This window comes from Pleurodeles waltl, chromosome 1_2 (assembly GCF_031143425.1).
Source record: "Pleurodeles waltl isolate 20211129_DDA chromosome 1_2, aPleWal1.hap1.20221129, whole genome shotgun sequence".
Taxonomy (NCBI): domain Eukaryota; kingdom Metazoa; phylum Chordata; class Amphibia; order Caudata; family Salamandridae; genus Pleurodeles; species Pleurodeles waltl.
This window is the reverse complement of record NC_090437.1, coordinates 1,284,613,097-1,284,636,268: the sequence shown is the minus strand read 5'-3', so window position 1 is coordinate 1,284,636,268 and position 23,172 is coordinate 1,284,613,097. Positions and strand designations below refer to the sequence as shown.

Genomic DNA, 23,172 nt, shown 5'->3' with positions numbered 1-23,172 from the left:
TGCCTCTGATCCTGGAGGCTGGATGGTAGCGCTGAATCAGCCGGGCACTTATTTTCATATTTTGTCCTGCAGTCCTACAGGTGTTATCTGCAGTTCAAGGTGGGCCAAGAGCATTTTTAGTTTTCCTTGCTTTCCTTCGGCCTCACTAGTGTCCCTCAGGTGTTCATGAAAGTAATTGTGGCGGTCGCAGAACATGTTTGGATGTTATGTATACCAGTCTTCCCCTACCTCAACGCTTGTCACAGTCACTTGCAGACAATAACAAATCTGCTTACATCTTTGCGGTTCTCAGTCAATGTGCTGAAGTAACACCTGACTGCTTTAAAGGGGCTTCATTTCATCAGACCTATTCTGGATGCAGTACAGTTTCAAGCCTTACCTCTGAGTCAGCAAGTCCAGGAAATCTGAGCTATAATCCTGATGTTTCATCCTTGGTCCTGGATCTCAGTGAGAGTGGTTCTGAGACTTCTTGGCCAAGTGAATCTTTCAGATTTCATCCACGTTTCAGAGGGGACAGCAAAAACCCTGCAGTGATGGCTGCTCAACCGCGATTACCCCAGTAGCAGACCCCTCCCTGTGCCCCACCAGAGCTGACGGGGTGACAGATGCATCATTTATGGTTTGGGAAGGTCACCTGAGAGAGGTGGAGATCAGAGCACTCCAGTCTCCGGCAGAGGCCTGACTCAGTATCCACTTCCTAGAGTTGTGTGCCATTCGCTTGACATTGAAAGCCTTCCTTATGGTCACTAAAGGGAGGCTGATTCACGTACTCAGGGACAACACCACTGCCATGTGGTACTGAAACAAGCAGGCTGAGGTGGTTTCCTCGTTACTCTGCTTCTTTAACTAGCTGAAATATTGTTCCATTTCTCTGGTTGTGACCACCTGACATGATCTTTGAAGGCCAGGTCTGACAAACTCAGCCTATGATGCCTAGGGGATCATGAATGACATTTAAACTCCAAGCTGGACAGGACATCTTCCATCACTGGAGAGGACCCTGGCTCAATCTCTGCGGCTGCCGAAAATGTGCACTGTCCACATTTGGGGGAGGAGTTCCTAAGAAGGCTTTCCATTGGAAATGCATTCTGCCATGAGCGGGCTTGGGTCTGTCCTACCCAGAGTCCTATGGATTGGGACAGGAGCATGTGATACGTGGAACGTCTGGGCATGAGCATATTTTCTCCAATCCGTTAGCCACTTCAGGAGGAACTTCTGTCGCAGCAGCTGGGCAGAGTCCTGCACTCAGGCCTGCCCAATCTTCAATGCCATGCTTGAAGATTGAGCAGCGACAGTTGATTACTGTAGGAAGCTGGCTCTCTATATGGTACACTTAAAATAAGTACACTGTGCAAAGAGACCAGTGGATCCCCAATTTATTTGCAGAGGGAAAAGTAGATCGGTCTAATGCTTGATTTGTGGTAGTGTGTGCAAGCAGTTAGGCTTATCAAGGAGTCGTGTTAAGCATTTCTTGTCATCACAGAGGCAATAAATGAGACACACTCAAATTATAATTCCGAGACCGTTTTAGAAAAATAACAATTCTTTTTATATAGGATTCAAACCCAAGAACTTAGTAATCAGGTAAGTAGACTTTTAAGCAAAAATAGTTTGCAGTTTCAGAAATCAACAATTTTTGTGCAATTTTCAGAGTTCCTTAAATGTTATTCTATGGAGAAAAACTATTCAGCAAACACAGGGTTAACAACGACTTAGGAGGTAAGTACTAGACACTGATCAAAACCACACCAGCAGGTCACACCTGACGGCACTGGGGCATCCGGGAGCAGGGGTGGAGTAGGTGTCAGGTGTCCAGTGGGTCTCTATAGGAGTTCGACCTCTTGAAGACAGGCTGCAGGCTATGGCTGGGAAACCAGTCGAGGACAACAAACAGTTGAGTGGGATAATTGGGGTGCTCGGGGACGCAGGTGTACCTTTGGCCCTTTTCTCCAGTGTCCTTAGTAGTCTTTCTTCTTTGTCGTGAAGCACTCACGGTCACGGTGACCTGTGTGCTGAGGCTGCAGGCATCGTCAAAGTCCAGCAGGGGTGGGCCCAGGGTGGACTCAAGCTCAGGGGAGCCGTAAGATGTTGTTGGCACTGGTGACCCACCTTAGATTACAGTGGGGGCGGCAGGTGCAGTGGTTGCTGAAGGTGTTGAGTTTTCTCTCACCTCCAGGCTGCGGGATGGATGGGGTGGAGTGGGGCGGCCTGCGTACAGAGGCTTCAGGTGACTTGGGTGAGTCTAGGAGAGGTGACACTCGGTTGGATTTGCACTGGGGAACCTGGCTGGCACCCTGTCCTTTATTTGTTACTTTGTTGCTGAGCAGATCTGCTGCTCACAGGAGTCTTAAGTCTTTTTAGAAGGAAGGCAGTCCTCCTGGCATTCTTGAAGGCTCAGCTGCGGGACGAGTCATCTTCTTGGGCAGAATCTGGCGAGGTCAGCAGGCAGACAGGTAGGGCTGGTACCGAGTCAGCTGCTTCATCTTTTCCACTGCTGCAGGGATGCAACTCTTCTTTGTCCTTGCTTTGTAGGTCGTTGAGATCGGAGTTCTAGGGTTCAGAGGTGCCACCTAAATACTCAATTTAGGGACATTATAGGGAGTGCCAAGTGGTAGCAAATGGGCTGACCACCTTTAGGGTGACTAACCCCTTTCTATGATGACTTCCGCTGGGGATTTGGGCATAACCCTAACCCTAGTGGCTTAATTCCTTTCCAAACAAGATAGAGGAATTCTAAAAATAGTGTCCACTTCAGCTCATCCACCTTAGGGGTGGGACTGGCATGAAGTGGGCACACCTCGTAATCTAACCTATTTTCCCGACAGTGCTACCACCAAAAGTGGGGCCAGGATAAGGGGGTTGGTCATTTCCACCATCTGGAGAGACGTGGGTTGCATTACAAAGGCGGCTAGGCCTTTGAAGCTCCTCACCCTGGAATGTCCATCCTGCTCTGGACAAGGTGTTATCACCTCCACCCAGAGTAGGCCTTTGTTCCGGACTCTGAGAGCATAGGCTCGCACCTCAGGGGGCCAGAGCTCAGTCTGAGGTGGCTACACTGGCTTGGACTGTCACACACCAGTAGCTAGATAGGCGTTCTCAGGGGGCACCTCTAAGGTGCCCTGTAGGTGCATTTATTAATAAATCCCTCACTGGCATCAGTGAGGATTTATTAATCTGAGATGTTTGTTACCAACATCCCTGTGTTCAGAGAAGCCATCATGTAGCTGGGGAACTCGTAATGACTAGTGTCCAGCACATGCATTTAAAATGGCTTCTCTTGTCACTAACTATGTCTGCGAACATAACAGGAGCATATCTGCTCATGCTGATTATTTCCTCACATGTCATATAATGCACCCTGCCTTTAGAGCTGTAATATGTAGGAAGCTGGCTTGGTGTGTGCTGGCTACTCAAGGTACTTACACCTTATACCATGTCCTGGCATCCCCTCTTAGTGAAGTGTAGGCAGTGTCTGGAAGCCAGGCTCTCTAGAGGTAGCTGTGGATGAGCAGCCAAGGCTTATCTAGGAGGCATGCAAATTAAAGAAACCACACAGTGCTAAAAAAGCAAGGGTACTTCATTTTAGTGACGATACCAAAAATACTCCCTTAGGAGGTAAGTAAACAAACTAAATATGTACACTAGTAATCAGAAATCAGCATAGAAAAGGTTAGAGCACAGTGCAAATAGTAACAACCGATAGTGACCCTAAGGGGAGCCCAAACCATATACTATAAAAATGGAATGCAAACACAGGACCCCCACCTAGGTGAGTAGAATGTGTAAAGGGGATCTGGGAGTACTAGGAAACCAAAGAGGTAAGTAACACAGTGCCCCCAGTGACCAGGAAGGCAGTAATTAATCACTGGAATTTCCCCAAACCACCCAAAAGGAGGAAAAGAAGACACCCAGACATGACTGCAAGAAAACAGCAGTGGATTCCTGAAGAAGACCTGTGCAGAGAGGTGGCCAAGTCCATAAGTCACAGTGGAGTCCAGGAGGAGTAGGAGCCACTACCCACCCAGCTGTACTTGCAGGAGTTGGTCGACGGTGAGGAAGAACAGTTCAGCACTGCAGCCATGTAGTTGGAGACGAGTTCCTGATGGATGCAGAAGATGCCCCACGCTGGAGTGAAAATTGCAGACGGATGTCGGTGCAGGAATCCCACCAACAAGCCTTGGCAAAGGCAAACTCATGGTTAGTGGAAAAGTAATGCTGCCGGGGACCATCAAGGCCCAGGAGGACTCAACCCAGGAAAGGGAGTCACAGGGGACCCTCAGCGACACAAAGGACCCACAGAAGCGGAGGCATCACCCACAGGAGTCCCACAAGAGGGGGACCCAGAAGTTGCAGAAGGAGCACACGCAGCACTACAGAAAAAGACCCCACGCAATAGGAGAACCACACAGAGGGCTGAGCATTGCTGGAAGGAGTGCTGGGGACTGGAGCTACACGCCGCCTGAGGATCCCTTGGAGGAGATGCTAACAAACCATGGCAGCTGCAAGAGACACAGTGCATGGGGCTATTGTCCTGTGTGGGAAGGCAAGGGCTTACCTCCACCAAAGTTGGACAGCTGGCAGAGAGGACCAAGAGGACTACTCCGGACCACCACCCGTGATGCAGGATCCGTGTATCTCAAGAAGAGGAGAGAGCCACGAAGCCGGTCGTCGTTGCAGTTGGTGCCTACAGATGTAGGGGAGTGACTCCTTATCTCCAAGGGAGATACATTCTTGTTTGTGCTAGCTGAAGACTCGCCGCCCTCAGAGGATGCACAGCCGGGGAAATGTTGCAGTTGCTGGAAGGAGCCGGGGAATGTTGCAGAGCGGAGTTGTCACTGAAGTTGCAGATTGTCTGTTCCTGGAGGGTCCAGTTGCAGTCCTGGTGGCCATAAGATGAACTAAACGATGCAGAGGAGTCCTGCTGGAATCTTGCATATCGAATCTGAGAACCCACTCAAAAGGAAGACCTTAAATAGACTGGGACTGGGGATTGGTCACCTAGCGGGGTGACCACCTATCAGGAGGGGGTTGTGACATCACCTGCCTGACCTGGCTGCTCAGATGCCCCCAGGAACCTCTGCCCACCTTTTATTCAAAATGGCAGAATCAAGTGGCTACCTGGAGGAGCTCTGGGCACCACCCCTGGGGTGGTGATGAATAGGGGAGTGGTCACTCCTGTTTCCATTGTCTAGTTTCATGCCAGAGCAGGGACCAGGGGTCCCTGGACTGGTGCAAACCGGTTTACGCAAGGAGGGCACCAAATGTGCCCTTCAAAGCATACTGGTCTCTTGGGGAGGCCACCCCTCCCAAGCCATGTAACACCTATTTCCAAGGGAGAGGGTGTTAACCTCCTACTCACACAGGAAATCTTTTGTTCTGCCTTCCTCTGCCTCAACTGGTCAAGTAGCAGGAGGACAGAAACCCATCTGAGGGGTAGCACCAGTGTGGGCTGCCCAGAAAACCTCAGAAGACTAGTAGGAGCAATGCTAAGGAGCCCCCAGAGTGCATGGTATCATACAACCAGTACTGGCAACAGTTTGGGGGTATGATTCCAACATGTTTGATACCACACATGCCCAGGTTCGGACTTACCATTACGTAGCTAGACATAGGTAGTGACCTATGTTCAGTACACGCATAAAATGTTTTCCCCGCACTTACGAAGTCCAGTATAATGGATCTGGAGTTCGTTGGGGCACCTCCGCTCATGCAGGGGTGCCCTCACACACAGGTACCTGCACCCTGCTCTCTGGGCTAGAAGGGCCTACCATAGGGGTGACTTACAGTGACCTGGTGCAGTGACCTCTAGTGAAAAAGGTGCATGCTCCTCTTCACGCAGCCTGCAATGACAGGCCTGTAGAAACATTTTGCATGGGCTCAATGCATGCTGCAGCCCTGGGGGGAACCCCAGGTGCTCCAATGCCCTGGGTACCTAAGGACCATTTACTAGGGGCTTATATGGGGGCACCAATATGCCAATATGGGGGTGTGCTAAGTCCTAAGCAACCAAATTTAGAGGGAGAGGTCCTGGTTAGCAGGATCCCAGTGAACACAGTCATAACACACTGACAGCGGGCAAAAAATGGGAGTAACCATGCCAAAAAGAGGGTACTTTACTACACAAGTTGTCCATTGATTTTTCTTGTTCAATGCATATTTAGTCATATATCTTAATTATTGAATGTGCTACTGCATTCAATTAAAATGTGATTCTGATTGATCTTAAATCCTCTTTTGATGGAACGATCCATTTAATATCAATATAAGTGCTAATCTTTAACATAAAGAGTGCTGTTTTTGGCATTTTGTTGTATATATATTCATATTCTGTAGAACAATGAAACAGCATTTTTAAGCATTTCTTCCTTCCGTTAGATTCGGAGAAGATGTTTGAAGTCTGCCATAACACTAAATCAAATTCCTTGAGCTTTGTTCCGGTGCATATTGGACCTACGCCTCCTCCTGACTCAAGAAGCAATCTGCGGTGTAACATTCAGGAGGAATGCTGCCTTGTGTTCATCGGCTGTGCTCTTAAAGAAGAAGAATTAAAGGACTGGCTCAGGCAGTGTGCAAAGCAGGTTTGGGCGAGTTTACATATATTTTTGACGCAGCCTGTTGTTTAACACTTGTTGAATTTTTGCTTTACTGTTCATATATGATCCAAATATTTTATTGATCCTTTTCATCTGGAATTTGCTGAGGAAAAACCTTTGTAATGAAACAAAAAGTAACAGTAAATAATGCATTTTAATTCCCCCTCATTATTGACTATTCGTACAAATGAACAAGTAGTTTGTCTCACTCTGGTGCCCTAAGACAATCCTCTGCTATGCTTCTATGTATAGAGCATTGTTTTGTTTTTTTAGTTCAACACAGTGTGTTTTCTTTCAGTTAATGTGAGAAAGTAGCCTCTTTCTAGCCTTGTTACCCCCACTTTTGGCCTGTTTGTGAGTATATGTCAGGGTGTTTTCACTGTGTTACTGGGATCCTGATAGCCAGGGCCCAGTGCTCATAGTGAAAACCCTATGTTGTCAGTATGTTTATGTGTCACTGGGACCCTGCTAGCCAGGACCCCAGTGCTCATAAGTTTGTGTCCTATATGTATGTGTTCCCTGTGTGATGCCTAACTGTCTCACTGAGGCTCTGCTAACCAGAACCTCCGTGGTTATGCTCTCTCTGCTTTCCAAATTTGTCACTAACAGGCTAGTGACTAAATTTACCAATTCACATTGGCATACTCGTACACCCATATAATTCCCTAGTATATGGTACTGAGGTACCCAGGGGATTGGGGTTCCAGCAGATCCCTATGGGCTGCAGCATTTCTTTTGCCACCCATAGGGAGCTCTGACAATTCTTACACAGGCCTGCCACTGCAGCCTGAGTGAAATAACGTCCACGTTATTTCACAGCCATTTACCACTGCACTTAAGTAACTTATAAGTCACCTATATGTCTAACCTTCACCTAGTGAAGGTTGGATGCAAAGTTGCTTAGTGTGTGGGCACCCTGGCACTAGCCAGGGTGCCCCCTCATCATTCAGGGCAAATTCCCCGGACTTTGTGAGTGCGGGGACACCATTACACGTGTGCACTGTAAATAGGTCACTACCTATGTACAGTGTCACAATGGTAACTCCAAACATGGCCATGTAACATGTCTAAGATCATGGAATTGTCCCCCCCCCCCAATGCCATTCTGGAATTGGGGGGACAATTCCATGATCCCCCGGGTCTCTAGCACAGTACCCGGGTACTGCCAAACTGCCTTTTCAGGGTTTGCACTGCAGCTGCTGCTGCTGCTGCCAAGCCCTCAGACAGGTTTCTGCCCCCCTGGGGTCCAGGCAGCCCTGGCCCAGGAAGGCAGAACAAAGGATTTCCTCTGAGAGAGGGTGTTACACCCTCTCCCTTTGGAAATAGGTGTGATGGGCTGGGGAGGAGTAGCCTCCCCCAGCCTCTGGAAATGCTTTGATGGGCACAGATGGTGCCCATCTCTGCATAAGCCAGCCTACACTGTTTCAGGGATCCCCCAGCCCTGCTCTGGTGCGAAACTGGACAAAGGAAAGGGGAGTGACCACTCCCCTGACCTGCACCTCCCAGGGGAGGTGCCCAGAGCTCCTCCAGTGTGTCCCAGACCTCTGCCATCTTGGAAACAGAGGTGTTTGTGGCACACTGGAATGCTCCTGAGTGGCCAGTGCCATCAGGTGACGTCAGAGGCTCCTTCTGATAGGCTCTTACCTCTCTTGGTAGCCAATCCTCCTTCCTAGGTAGCCAAACCTCCTTTTCTGGCTATTTAGGGTCTCTGCTTTGGGGATCTCACCAGATAACAAATGCAAGAGCTCATCAGAGTTCCTCTGCATCTCCCTCTTCACCTTCTGCCAAAGGATCGACCGCTGACTGCTCAGGATGCCTGCAAAACCACAACAAAGTAGCAAGACGACTACTAGCAACCTTGTATCGCTTCATCCTGCTGGCTTTCTCGACTATTTCCAGGTGGTGCATGCTCTGGGGGTAGCCTGCCTCCTCTCTGCACCAGGAGCTCTGAAGAAATCTCCCGTGGGTCGACAGAATCTTCCCCCTGCAACTGCAGGCCACAAAAGACTGCATCACCAGTCCTCTGGGTCCCCTCTCAGCACGATGAGCGAGGTCCCTGGAACTCAGCAACTCTGTCCAAGTGACTCCCACAGTCCAGTGACTCTTCAGTCCAAGTTTGGTGTAGGTAAGTCCTTACCTCCCCACGCTAGACTGCATTGCTGGGTACTGCGTGATTTGCAGCTGCTCCAGCTCCTGTGCACTCTTCCAGGATTTCCTTTGTGCACAGCCAAGCCTGGGTCCCCGACACTCTAACCTGCAGTGCACAACCTTCTGAGTTGTCCTCCGGCGTCGTGGGACTCCCTTTTGTGACTTCGGGTGGACTCCGGTTCACTTTTCTTCTAAGTGCCTGTTCAGGTACTTCTGCGGGTGCTGCCTGCTTCTGTGAGGGCTCCCTACGTTGCTGTGCGTCCCCTCTGTCTCCTCATCCAAGTGGCGACATCCTGGTCCCTTTAGGGCCACAGCAGCATCCAAAAACCCTAACCGCGACCCTTGCAGCTAGCAAGGCTTGTTTGCGGTCTTTCTGCGTGGGAACACCTCTGCAAGCTTCTTCACGACGTGGGACATCCATCCTCCAAAGGGGAAGTTCCTAGTCCTCTTCGTTCTTGCAGAACACCAAGCTTCTTCCAACAGGTGGCAGCTTCCTTGCACCCTCAGCTGACATTTCTTGGGCTCCTGCCCGCTCTCGACACTATCGTGACTCTTGGACTTGGTCCCCTTGTCTTACAGGTACTCCGGTCCGGAAATCCACTGTTGTTGCATTGCTGGTGTTTGTTCTTCCTGCAGAATCCCCCTATCACGACTTCTGTGCTCTCTGGGGGTAGTAGGTGCACTTTACACCTACCTTTCAGGGTCTTGGGGTGGGCTATTTTTCTAACCCTCACTGTTTTCTTACAGTCCCAGCGACCCTCTACAAGCTCACATAGGTTTGGGGTCCATTCGTGGTTCGCATTCCACGTTTGGAGTATATGGTTTGTGTTGCCCCCTATACCTATGTGCTCCTATTGCAATCTACTGTAACTTACATTGCTTGCATTACTTCCTTTTTGCTATTATCTGCATAATTCTAGTTTGTGTACATATATCTTGTGTATATATCTTATCCTCATACTGAGGGAACTCACTGAGATACTTTTGGCATATTGTCATAAAAATAAAGTACCTTTATTTTTAGTAACTCTGTGTATTGTGTTTTGGTATGATATTGTGCATATGACACCAGTGGTATAGTAGGAGCTTTACATGTCTCCTAGTTCAGCCCAAGCTGCTTTGCCATAGCTACCTCTATCAGCCTAAGCTGCTAGAAACACCTCTTCTACACTAATAAGGGATAACTGGACCTGGCACAAGGTGTAAGTACCTCTGGTACCTACTACAAGCCAGGCCAGCCTCCTACAGTTAGTTATAATTTTTAAAACCATCATATTAAAGTTAATTTACTTGGTTAATACTTAAAACCATCTGAAGTGAACCTGCTGTTGGGTTTCTCCATGTGTAGGAAGCTAGCTACTTATGTTGTGGGCTAATGTAAGGGCACACCGTGCAGAAAGTCCAGATGACCCCTATTTGGTCTATAGGGCTTATTTTAATACCACTAGGTGCTCTATTTGTGATAGTTTGGTCGAGCAGCGTAGGCTTATCAGAGGGTAGTGTTTAGCATTTGTTGCACACACAGACTCAATAGTTGGTACGCAAACTCAAAAAGAAATCCGGGCCCAGTTTCTAAAAATAACACAGATTTTTATATAATTTTAGACACTAAGATCAACAGAATCAGATAAGTATTTTCGGAGTTCTGAATAATAAAAGAAATTAAAACGACTTCAAATAACAGTTTTGAGGTGGGAGGCTTAAAGTGTACAATGTTAACCTATTAGAGGAAAGACATGTAGCAAAACAGTACTTGTAGTCAGAGTGGCCCTTTGGGACCTTAGGTGCTCGGGGGCCAAGGTCCAAAGTACCAACAGCAGTTTAGGTTAACCTGCCCTGGGTTTTTCTGGGTGCAGAGGTGCTGGTCGGGATGGTAGCCTTGAGCGCTACACGGGTAAGTGTAAAGGCACCTAAAACAGAGGTTGCAGTGGGGGGCTTGGGAACAAGTCCAGCGAAACCCAATTGGGGGCTCAGGTCATGAGGACCCCTAGGGCCAAGTGAAAGCACTCAGGAGCCGTGAACCCATGCTTGGGGGGGGGGGGGCTTGGGTGCAAAGGTGCTGGACCGGCTGGCCGTGTGTGCTGAGGGCCCTCAGTTGTCAGTAGCTCTGCAGTGGAAGGAAGAAAAAAACAGCAGGGGCATTCTGGTTCTCGGTCTTGTCTGTCCTGAAGTTCCTTGAGGTGCACATATGTTTTCAAGGTGTTAGTGTCTGGATTAAACAAAGAGCAAGCCTTGGCTGATGCCCAGGTACTCATGGTGCAGGGGTGCTCCTGGAGGGTCTAGCATCTCGAAGCTTGGCAGAGAGACGGGTCTGACCTCCTAGAGCCACACAAAAACTCCTCCTAAAGTGATGCTTCCTCTTTTGGTCCTAGTGGCCTACAGTTCAGTGAACCAGTCGGATCTGGCCAGTGTCTGCAGGTGCAGTGCGATGGCTTATCCACCCCAAAGAAGATGCTAGATGGTTGTCAAAGTGCTGGGCAGGCCTCCAAGAATTGGGGAGGATGCACAGCCGCAGGACGAGCCGGGTCTTTGCAATTGAGGAGGAGCAAGCAGCAAGGCAGGGTTTGGCGCCAGTTTCTGTGCAGCTCCTCGAGTCTCACAGTGTCTGCTCTGCTTTGTCCTTCATTTCCCAGGAAATCTAATCTGTTAGTCTGGTGTCGGGGGACCCCCAAATACTCAATTTAGGGGCATTTCGATGATTATAAATTAGTAACCAATGGGCTGCTTACCACTAGGGTGTCTAAAGCTCGCTTCCTGTGGGGAGTGGGCATAACCCTGACCCAGAAGTCTCTACTTTTACCTAAAACAAGATGGTGAAATCCTTCCTCCGTTGTCTACTGCAGGTAGTCCACATTAGGGATGTTCCTAGCCTGAGTGACACACATTCTGAATATCTAATTTCCTACCTGCTCTGGTGCCAGATGTGTCTGGGCAGGGGCTGGCGTTCCCCAGGTCTGGGGAAAGTTATGTTCACATAAAGGTGGCAGAGGCTTTGAAGCCTCTGGCCTTGATATGCTAAATTCACTATCCATCCTGCTGGAGGAGGTGTGATCACCTTCGGCCAGGAAGGCATTGTTCCTGGCCTCTGAGTGCGCAGACTCTCACCTGCAGGAGGTCAGAAACTCGTCTTTGGGGGCAGGCTGGACTATACCAGTCAGCCATCACACTAAGTGACTATGAGAGCTAGAGGGACCACCTTTAAGGTGCCCTCTGAGTGCCTGTCATAATAAGTCTGATACTGGCATCAGTACAGATTTATTAAGGTGAGGTTTTTGATCCGAAACACCAGTATTTTAATTGAAGCCATCATGTATCTGGGTAACTCGTAATGACCAGTGCCCTTTACATGTTCTCAAAATGGGTTCCTGAACACTTGCAGCATCTAGCAATGGAACTAGACATCACAGGGTTACAGTGCCCTTACATGTAATATAGTGCACTCTGCCTTAGGGCTCAAAGGCCTGCTGTAGGGGTGACTTTCATATAGTACATGCAGTGGGAATGAGTATTGCACACAAGGAGTGGGCAAAGTCGGGTTTTCGGAATGGCTTGCACCATTTCATGCATCCTGCAATGGCAGTCTGCATGCAGTTTGGTTGTGATTCCCTTTGGGTGGCATAGTACATGCTGCTGCCTTTAGGATCCTCCTTTAGTACCCATGTTCTGGGTACCAGGGGTACCATTTACCAGGGACTTATAAGGGTGCTAAAGTCCTTGCGAAATGGGTTACAATTGCGTTCTTCTTGTTTTTAGGGAATGGGCACTGACACTGGGTCCTGGTTAGCAGGGACCCATTTCACTACCAATCAACATCAGTACCAGTGAGTAAAAAGTGGAGTGACCGTGTCATAAAAAGGCACTTTCCTACACCATGTGGTTCAAACAACATTGCAAAGCAAGTTTGGAAAGTACTACTTCTCAGACTACAGGTCGTAGTATTGAAGCACACGTTCAAAATAAGTGTTCCAACAGCAAGATAACTTTCACTTATACCCAAACATGTGCAGTCAAGCATGTCATTCAAAATAAGGAAGCATTACGTTTTCAAACCAGTTTACATCCATAGAGGTTTAGTGTAACTATGTTCAACAAGATAGGCTTGAGAACTGCACCTCTGTAGAGCCATATGTTTTGCACTTCTCTTCAATAATATGCAAGCAAGGACTGGCACTTAAAACTTAACTCTTGAAGAAAACCTTTAACAAGCTTAATCTTGATCTCCATTTTTTGTTTCGATTTGTACCTGCATGTCTTCTTCCTTCCTTTTTCTCCTTCTTTTCTCCACAGTAGATTCTTCCACCACTCTTCAGATTTATGCGATGTCGGTTATAGGAGAACTCCTGCTTATGAGAGATAGAGGGACCACCTTTAAGGTGCCCTCTGAGTGCCTGTCATAATAAGTCTGATACTGGCATTCTGCTTCTATTTACATTCCCATTAATTAATTTTTATTAAGTGGTTCATGCTTGTTTTTTTGAGGTTTTGAACAAATTGAATATTATAAGCAAATATATAATAATTTGCATCATACCGTGAAGGTGTTTAGTCCAACGTTTGGTGTATAAATTAAACAGATGAATGGTAATGGCTAAACCCTGTGCCCTTCCATGCGATTGATTCTTTTGGGGAAACATCAAGTGAGCGCCACAGAATGCGCTCTGGAGGACAATATTTAGTTGTTGGAAGAGTGAACTGAAAGGAGTGATCAAATGGGCACCCTTCAACATTGTCCCTGGTGCAATTGAAATATCTGTGGTTGGACCATTACAAAATCAGTAACCTGTCATTCCCCCTACTATGACAACACCCTCTTGTGAGTCCCACGTCACCTTCTGCTTGATGAAACCCCTCAAATACTGAAAGCAGGGGCACTGGGCACATCGCAAAATGCACCAACAAGCACCCTCCAAAACTGTGAACATTTTTGGGAGGAAGATCCCTTCGGCATCAAAGAAGACAAAGATGTAGTCTCATCTGGAATCCTGATAGCCCAGAAAACACCACGTCCTTAGAAACGACCTATTAATGCCTCTGAGAAACAGGAAGACGTTGAGCCAATGATGAAGAGCACCAGCCTTCAAGCTTTGGGGACAAACAGGGTTGTAAGGAGCACATTTCTGGCTCCCTCTGGCTGGCATGCATTCAGGCCCCAAGGATCAGCCGAGGCTTCCACTAGGGTTGCCATTAGGGAGTCCAACCTTGGCACCTTCTTTGCCTCCTAAACCCATGTCAGGTTCGGCTCCAACTTCGAATACGCCACTAATATTGATGCCAGTTCCCTTTGACGACGAACCTGCTGGAGGAAGTCCCAGTCCTTATAGTCCTGTCTGTCTCCTTTGCCGAGTGTGTCTTGGACTCCAACCAAGGTTGTGTCCTGAAGCTATCATTGCATCAGTCCCATTTCACCAATTCTACTCGTCTCGTACAGAACCATGCCTTTGCCTTGGAGCCGCACCCCAACACAACTTTTCAGTTTCAGAATTATTTTACCCGTTACTATGATGATGACACTCTGTATATGAACTTGCAGGATTCCAGTCAGTTGGACATTTACCTGGACATTGGGTTGTGTTCTCTGCCCGGGCCATGAACAGAAGAGCGTGCCTCCTTTGCTTTGGTGATGAGATGGGCCACAGAGGTAGTATTGTTAGAGCTGGCAACTATGGAAGTCAAAACTAATTTGTAAACAGAACTTTTACAACTTGGACAGGCTTTGAGCCTTTACTAGCATTCAATAAAACCCTGACTGACAACTTAATGGGCACATGGTCTAACCCTTGTTCCTTTCCACCGGTGTACAGGCAGGTTGCCAGACGGCACCTGCTAGCTCAGTGCAATCCTGATTTCTTGGTACAGCGCCATATGCCAGAAACTCTAGTGGTTCATCCTTCCACCAGCAAGGTGAACCCCAGTTCATTGCCTATGACTCCCTCAGACAGATAGTCAAAAGGAATCAAATGGATGTTTTCCTTGGCCTGCCTTTCACTCTAGACATTCAATGCCAGCAGTTTGCTGAGAAGATATTCCCATGCTTTATGGGACCTGGTTGGGGAGATCTTGCTAGCAGTCCCGGAGGAATTTCGAGTCAACCTAGCTAAGACCATCCAGGATGAGGCTAATATATCATCCATTCTGCACTGTACACTACTAATTGCTTGGACAGAGCAGTTGGCACTAACATTGTGCTTTAACATCACGCTTGTAGGAGATCCACAGGCTTCTCTGGTGACACGCAGGCCTTTTTTGTTGGATATCCTTTTTAACAGATCTCGCCTGTTTGGCAAGAAGGCTGATTCAGCAATAGAACACTTCAAAGGGAGCCAAGCCACAGCACGTTCCTTAGGCCTTTACACCCATGCAAGACAGTACTCAGCAGTTTTGCCCTTTTCGCAGCTTCTACAGAGGGTTGTTGTACCAGGAATGCCAAGGCTCACCGTACCCTAGTCTGTATGCGGCAAGGATCAAGCAGACAATGCCCAGGCCACTGCAACTCATCTTCCGGGGGTTAAAGTGTTCAACTAGATTCCCTAAACATAATTACAACAGGATGTCTAACTATTTGTCATTTGTTGTGGGGCACAGAAGGGCAGAGCGGTACAGAAAAGAACCATGTCTTGGTAGTTGTCATAGGTATTAAGCTCTGCTATGGGCTAGCCAAAAAGCAGCCCCAGAAGGTTTTCATAGTCCCTCCACAGTCCAAAAGCTGCTACCACGGTGCTAGTGCATGGCATGTTTTACATCTGCCAGGCTGCTACATGGCCATGACTCTATTTGTTCACTAAACAGTACTGCCTGGATAGCCAGGCCCGGCGGAGGGGCATTTTTCCTTCCCTGTCATGCAGTATTTCCTCGTCTGAGTCATTCGTCAGACCTACATCCAGGGAGGTACTGCTTTCGTGTGTATTCAAAAGGTGAGAAATCTGCTGTTAAAAATCTCTATCAGAAGAACTAGTTAGTTACCTTTGGTAATACTTTTTACATTAGAGCCACTGCCCAAGCGCAGGATCCTCACCTGCCCTCCCTCCTCTCAGTTCTGTAGAATGCTCTCATTCTGTCCAGCCTTCATAAGGGTCCAACTCAAAAACTTCTCTACTCTATTCATATTTATTTCTATAGGTTCCACATCTGTTGGCACAGATGGAGATAAGAAAGAAACGTACACCAGCGCGAGCAGGTGGCGTATATTTACTGGTCCTCATGTGACATCCGCGTGGGATGGAGAGATACGAGGTAGAACAAAGTCCCCCAACTCCACCTGTTGGCACGTTAGGGAACTGCTGTGCAAAAGATTCCAGATCCAGTCAGACGCCTGGTGATATTCAAAGGGAGAGAGATCCTCTGTTAGAGAGTCTCCACCAGAATAGGCATTACCAAAAGAAAACAATTTGTTCTTCAAAGCCGGGGTCAAGGATCTAAAAGACATCTCCAGACCACTGAGCACAATGCACTGCCCAGTGCCCTTCCCCTCTCACTTCAGCTTCCAAGCTGCTTTAGTTTTCCCTCAGTAGTAAATGGCCATCCTGTTGGAGGCAGGATAAGTCATTACCACCAAGGGTTTCATCCAACATGTGGGCCCTCCAAATATTTCAGCCAGTCCATTCCACCCGCACCAAATTCCATCTACATCAGAGCTGCTTTCACAGGACCATTTGTTCAAACTGTAGCAAGAAGTCTGTGCTCTTTTGGACAAAAGAGCCATAGAGAGATTTCCAGCATTAGAAATATGGACTGGAAATTATTCATGTTGTTGCCCGGTGCTAAAGGAGAGAGCCCTTCATCCTGTTTTCACCCTCAACGTTTTTCTGAAAAGGATGGATTGAAGATGTTCCTGCTGGCCAAGGTTCTATCTTCCCTTGATCCTGGAGGCCGGATGGTAGCACTGAATCAGCCAGGCACTTATTCTCATATTTCGTCCTGCAGTTCAAGATGGGCCAAGAGCATTTTTAGTTTTCCTTGCTTTGCTTCGGCCTCACTAGGGTCCCTCAGGTGTTCATGAAAGTAATTGTGGTGGTCGCAGAACATGTTTGGATGTTATGTATACCAGTCTTTCCCTACCTCAACGCTTGTCACAGTCAGTCGCAGACAATAACGAATTTGCTTACATCCTTGAGGTTCTCAGTCAATGTGCTGAAGTAACTCCGGACTGCTTTAAAGGGGCTTCATTTCATCAGACCTATTCTGGATGAGGTACAGTTTCAAGCCTTACCTCTGAGTCAGCGAGTCCAGGAAATCTGAGCTATAATCCTGATGTTTCATCCTTGGTCCTGGATCTCAGTGAGAGTGATTCTGAGACTTCTTGGCCAAGTGAATGTTTCAGATTCCATCCACGTTTCAGAGGGGACAGAAAAAACCTGCAGTGATTGCTGCTCAACCGCAATTACCCCAGTAGCAGACTCCTCCATGTGCCCCACCAGAGCTGATGGGGTGACAGATGCATCATTTATGGTTTGGGAAGGTCACCTGAGAGAGGTGGAGATCAGAGCACTCCGGCAGAGGCCCAACTCAATATCCGCTTCCTAGAGTTGTGCGCCATTCGCTTGACGTTGAAAGCCTTCCTTATGGTCACTAAAAGGGAGGCTGATTTACGTACTCAAGGACAACACCACTGCCATGTGCTACTGAAACAAGCAGGCTGAGGTGGTTTCCTCGTTACTCTGCTTCTTTAACTAGCTGAGATATTGGACCATTTCTCAGGTTATGACTACCTGACAGGATCTTTGAATGCCAGGTCTGACAAACTCAGCCTGTGATGCTCCGAGCTGGACAGGACATCTTCCATCAGTGGAGAGGACCCTGGCTCAATCTCTCTGCGACTGCCAAAAACGTGCACTGTCAACACTTGGGGGTGGAGTTCCCAAGAAGACTTTCCATTGCAAATGCATTCTGCCCTGAGTGGGCTTGGGACTGTCCTACCCAGAGTCCTATGGATTGGGACAGGAGCATGTGATACGTGGAACGGCTGGGCATGAGCATATTTCCTCCAATCTATTAGCCACTTCAGGGGGAACTTCTGTCGCAGCAGCTGGGCAGAGTCCTGCACCCAGGCCTGCCCAATCTTCATCGCCATGCTTGAAGATTAAGCAGCGACAGTTGATTACTGTAGGAAGCTGGCTCTCTATATTGTACACTTAAAATAAGTACACTGTACAAAGAGACCAGTGGATCCCCAATTTATTTGTAGAGAGAAAAGTAGATGGATCTAATGCTTGATTTGTGGTAGTGTCTGCATTGCCCAGTTGTTCCATGGCACCAGCCTCTTAACTACTTTAGTTTGCCCTTAGTGGCACACAACCACCCTGTGGGAGGCATGCTCAGACACTAACTCGACAGCTGGCAAAAGATACCCTCCAACACAGTCCATACCATTCTTTTTTTAGACCCACCATATCTCCTGACTGCATCATAGTATGTTTGTCTTGCTCCAAGAAGTGCAGGCTCTTTTGGCAAAATGAGGCCTAGAGAAGGTCCCGGACCCAGATATAGGAACTGGCTATTACTCTTGCTATTTCCTTGTGTGAAAGACTGGTGGAGCCTTAGTTCTATTTTAGATCTCCACCTTCTCGATGCCTTCTTGCAGAAGGACAGATTCAAGATCCTCACACTGGCCCAGGTTCTGCCTGTCCTAGTTCCAGGTGCCTGTATGGTGGCTTTGGAACTGCAATATGCCTACTTTCATGTACCAGTCCTGCAGTCCAACAGGCACTACTTAAGGCTCATTGTGGGCCAGGAGCAGTTTTATTTTGCTGTACTCGCCTTTGTCTCAATAGTGCCCCTCAGGTGTTCACAGAAGTTATGGCGATGGTAGCAGCACATCTTCAGAGGCCAGAGGTTCCAGTCTTCCCCCTCCTTGGCGACTGGCTGTTGGTTCCAGGTAGTCGTCAGCTACCTGCAGACTAGAGTGAACTTCTTGTCATCTTTGGGGTTTACTTTCAACATGCTGAAGCCACGCCCAACTCCTTCTCTGACACCCTTCTTCAGCGGAGCCGTTCTAGACAAGGTTTGGTTTCACAAATAGTGGGAACCTTGGCTTGATCTATTTGCCAGTTCTGAGAACATGCAATGTCAGAGGTTCTGCACATTGAAGTTGTGAAGGTTTTCCTTGGTAGGAGACACTTTCCACCTAGGGTGGAACTCATGGCACCTGTACATCTTTTCTCAGATACCTCACACCATGAGTACTGAAAAAGGTCAGAACCGACCAGGCCCAAGTCATTCTAGTGGCCCTGGATTAGGTATAGAGAGTATGGTATCCACAGCTCCTGTGCATGAGCATCTGTCCTCCAGTCAGCCTGCCCCTCTGAGAGGATCTGCTGTCGCAGTAGTTGGGCAGGGATCTTGCACCCACACCTTTGCCATCTCCACCTTCAGCCTTGGAGAATGAGCAGCAACGCTGAACACCTTTGAGCTTCATCTAGAGGTCAGTGAAGTCATCTTGGCTGCCAGGCATTCCTCAACAAAGACTGTATTTGCCTGTTGTTGAGGCAGATTTGTGGCATGGTGAGGCACACAGCAGAGTGACCCTTTCCAGGCTAAGTTAGCTTACGGTAGGTTTGTGTGGTCTCTCGTTTGGCAAGGCTTGATTCTTGGCATAGATATAACTTTTGGCCTGTTGCCGGAACAGCCATCAGTATAAAAATCACCTGCTGTGATGTGTTTTTTTTTTTTTTTTTAAAGGCCCACAACATATGTTTCCTCAGTCCCGATTTGCCATGCCACTGTGGGGCCTTAACTTGTTTCACATTTTTAATGTGTACTCCCTCTAAGCTGCTTCACAGCTCTCCTTTACGGTTTCTCACTGTCAAGACTGTGTCGTGCATTGGTGTGATGTGTACGTGAGCTTCAAGCTCTCTGTAACAACCTGCTGTACACTACCATCCTCCCAGGTAAACTTGTTCTGCAGACCCGAGCGTCCTTCTTGCCCAAAGTTTTGAGATTGTCTCACTTCAAAATATCACCTTAACCGGTGTTCATTGCTCCATATTCCTCTAAGGAGGAGGAGAGACTCCATTGTTTGGACCACAAAAATAGCACTAAGCTTTTACGATTGTACTGGAGAACACTAGGTTGACTATCAGTTCTTTATGGATTTCACTGGAGTGACAAAAGGCAAGGCTGTGCAGAAAAGGACCATTTCACATTGGATCATGCTCTGCATTAAGATCTACTACACATTGGCCAAAAAGAGGCCTCTGGAAGTACTTGAAGCTTATTCCAGTGGGGCCAAAGCAACTACTATTGCCTTGGTTCATGGAGTTACTGTGCTAGACATCTGCCAGACAGCTTCATGGACATCACTCCATATATTCACAAAGTACTACTATCTGGACATGCAGGTTTGCCCTCTCCCTTCTACAGGACATTTTGGTTTTTTGATAGGACTGGCCTTCCTCCAAATAGGTGCGATTTTAGTATCCATTCAAAAGATGAGGAATCTGCAGTTAGAAGCCTCTATCAGAAGAACTAACTATTTACCTTTGGTCCCGCTGTTTCTTTTAGAGACTCTAACCGCAGATTCCTCACCAACACTCCCACCCTCCCCCTCCTGTGACTTGGACTCTGCCCATTACTAAGATTCCAGAACTGCACACTGTTCAAAGCCAATTTGCTGTTGCGGCTTGTGTCTAGGGGCCTCAAAAGCTACAGACGTCAGCAGGTGGGAATGGTACCTATTTATCCTCTGCATGCCATTTCCAGAGCAAAACGGTGTCTCTGCGGAGCCGCATGGCTCCACCTACCAATGTGCAGAGGTACTGCTGAAAAGTTTCCAGATCCTGCCTGACACCTGGGGAATATTCAAAAGGTCTGAATCAGAAATAGTGTTATAGAAGGTAAGTAATTAATTCATTAGGAGTAACTGACATCATGGGTACCAAGTTGTCAATATGTCTCATATATGTTTATGCCTATTGTAAAGAAATTCCTCTTTTAGTATGGTCATCCCAACATTTTGTACTGATGCTGCTGGTTTTTTGACTCTGAGTGCACTGAGGCCTGCTAACCAGGCCTCGGTGCTGGTGCTCTGACCCTTAAACATGTATGTCCTGAATGGCCTTTACTCAATTGGCATAAGCTAACCTAAGTCTCTAGTATATGGTACCAGGTGTAGCCAGGGCCTGTAAATTGAGTGTTTCTTCAGGGATTGCAGCACTTGTGTCACCCTGAGTGGGACAATGCCAGCATGCCATTTCAGACTGGCAGGACAGTTTAATCATCGCAAAGCCCAAACGTCTCTATAAATGTGTGCAGGTAACCCCTACAGTAGGCCTGTGGGTCTTTAGGCAGAATGCAGCATATTAAAAAGCAGAACATGAGTTTTACATATTCTAATAATAAAAACTCACAAATAGATGTTTTTACTGGGAAAGAGGCTAATAGCTCCATTGGCGAGTACAAGGGCTATATGCTGACAACTCAGCTGTGCTAACTTCTGACTTGGACTGCTAGCCCGACTTGATGCACAAGTCGCAGTTATTGTAACCATCGCTATGTGCAACGTTTAGACATTTACCACTCTGTTGCCAAAGTTTTCAAGTGGCCATTTGCAGATAGTCGCCACAAGACAGCTATCTGCCCGCAGTGAAGGCCTGCCGCTGGAGGAGGTGTTACCTCCTTTTAAAAGGAAGCCACATGGGATGTTACCCAGAAGATGAGCTTCAAAGGGGAAGCTGCCATTCAAGGACAAATGGTCAATGCCCTTGAAAGAAGCTGCTCTTTTGCCAAAGATAGACAGCTTAGCGTTGGAGACAGAGAGGGGGAAACACTGTCCAAACCTGTTTTTCCATGGGAGTGTAGACCCCAGGTACCCATACCTCTAGGTAGTGCTGCCAAACTCCACGCACCAATAGAAGCCATCTTGGGAGTGGGCAAAATAGAGCACTGTGGGATAGCTAAATGCCATACTTCCCAGGAAGTTGTCATTGGGTGGAGGTAACCATGTAGCCCATTGGCTAGTGACCATGACCTACCCTAAAGGCACTTCCTGGGCATGAGAGGGGCACCCCAGGCACTCAGATCTCACTTGGACTGGAGAATAGGACCGAAGAAGCACAGCTCTGCTGACCATGGACCTGGCAAAGAGATGCTACCTCAAAGTTGGCATGCACCTACTACTTATTGGGCTAGCAAAGGAAAGGACTGTGCCAGCTGTGTCCTTCTCAAGGAAAATACATCCCCAGGCCTAGGCCAGAAGGAGAGACTCCAAGAATCAGTTTGGCTGACTTCCTGTTTGCAGCACAGGACCACAAAAACTGAAGAAACCTACTGGGGTCAGTTGGTAGCCCAGATCTCTGGATCACAGTTTTCACCGCCGTGCAGCCTGCGAGACCGTGACCAGGCACTCAGAAGTTGCATCCAAGTCCGCTGGACCAAGAGAGGAGTGCAACTTGGTCACCCAGAAAGAGAGATTGCCAAAAGAAGGAAACGGGTGAGTTTGTTATGCTCATTGACCAATAGCCCAGTGTTGAATGGACCCAAGACGACTTCGAGGGACATCAACCCCCGTGGCCAAAGTCGACCCACCAGGATTGAAGAGTGGTCCCAGGAAGATCCCCGTCAACCGCACAGCTGCTTCAACATCCTGCATCCCTTCCATCAGGACTGCTCCAAAACAGTCAACGGCAAGAAGCCACTGACAGTGACACTGAAACTAAACTGAAGAATTCTTTTCTCATTGAAATAGCTGTCGATTTGACTGGCTCCGTGTCGGAGTTGGTTGCCAAAAGTAACTTTAAATAACCACAATCCACTTTGACCAAAGTTTTCTTGAAAAGGTTTCTGTCTTGTTGAATTTGGCAATGCTTGTTTGTGATTAAGTGAAAAGTCGTAATTTCTTGTTCCATGTAAAATCTAAGTCTCTTGACCGCTCTAGTGGATCTGTTTTATTTTGGTGCCTATAAATTTATAATATTATAATCTATTTATATAAATTGGTGTTGGATTTCTTGAGATTTGTTTCTTTCTTCATCAGTTGTTTTGCTGCTGTTTTAAATGCCTTACACTTGTTCCTTCGTTGAAGCCTGACTGCTCGAGGCCACAGGTACCCAAGGCTGAGCTATAGTTTGACAAATGAAACATGGCTGGTCCTAAGAAGGGTTGGTAAGTGTATTACATGGTGAGGTCTCACAACAGCACCATATAATATACCCCATTTTCTCACACCTGTGCACATGTGGCTGGAGTCTCTGTAGCCTCTTTGCTGCACTGATAAAGAATTGACTAGTAGAAGAAAGCATATTCGTCATAACATTTGACATACAAGTCACCTGTTCTTCTTTAACAGGTACTGTGTATATTACACAGTAGCCCCCTATTGCATACTGGCTCATTATTAAGAGTACCCCGAACCTCGTCAACCTTTTTTTTCTGTGTAATGGGATAATTTGTCTGCTGGGTAAAATTAAAACTGAAACTGCGAAATTGTAATGCTTGAATA

General features: G+C 47.5%; 1 protein-coding gene across 1 annotated transcript in view; it reads left to right on the top strand.

The window, feature by feature from the left end:
- Positions 1-23,172, top strand: part of DNAAF9 (dynein axonemal assembly factor 9) — a 597,478-nt gene that overhangs the window by 529,664 nt on the left and 44,642 nt on the right. Inside the window, exon 34 of the mRNA XM_069205040.1 lies at positions 6,376-6,578. Within this exon, the coding sequence (XP_069061141.1) occupies positions 6,376-6,578 (203 nt within the window). The remainder of the gene's footprint in view (positions 1-6,375; positions 6,579-23,172) is intronic.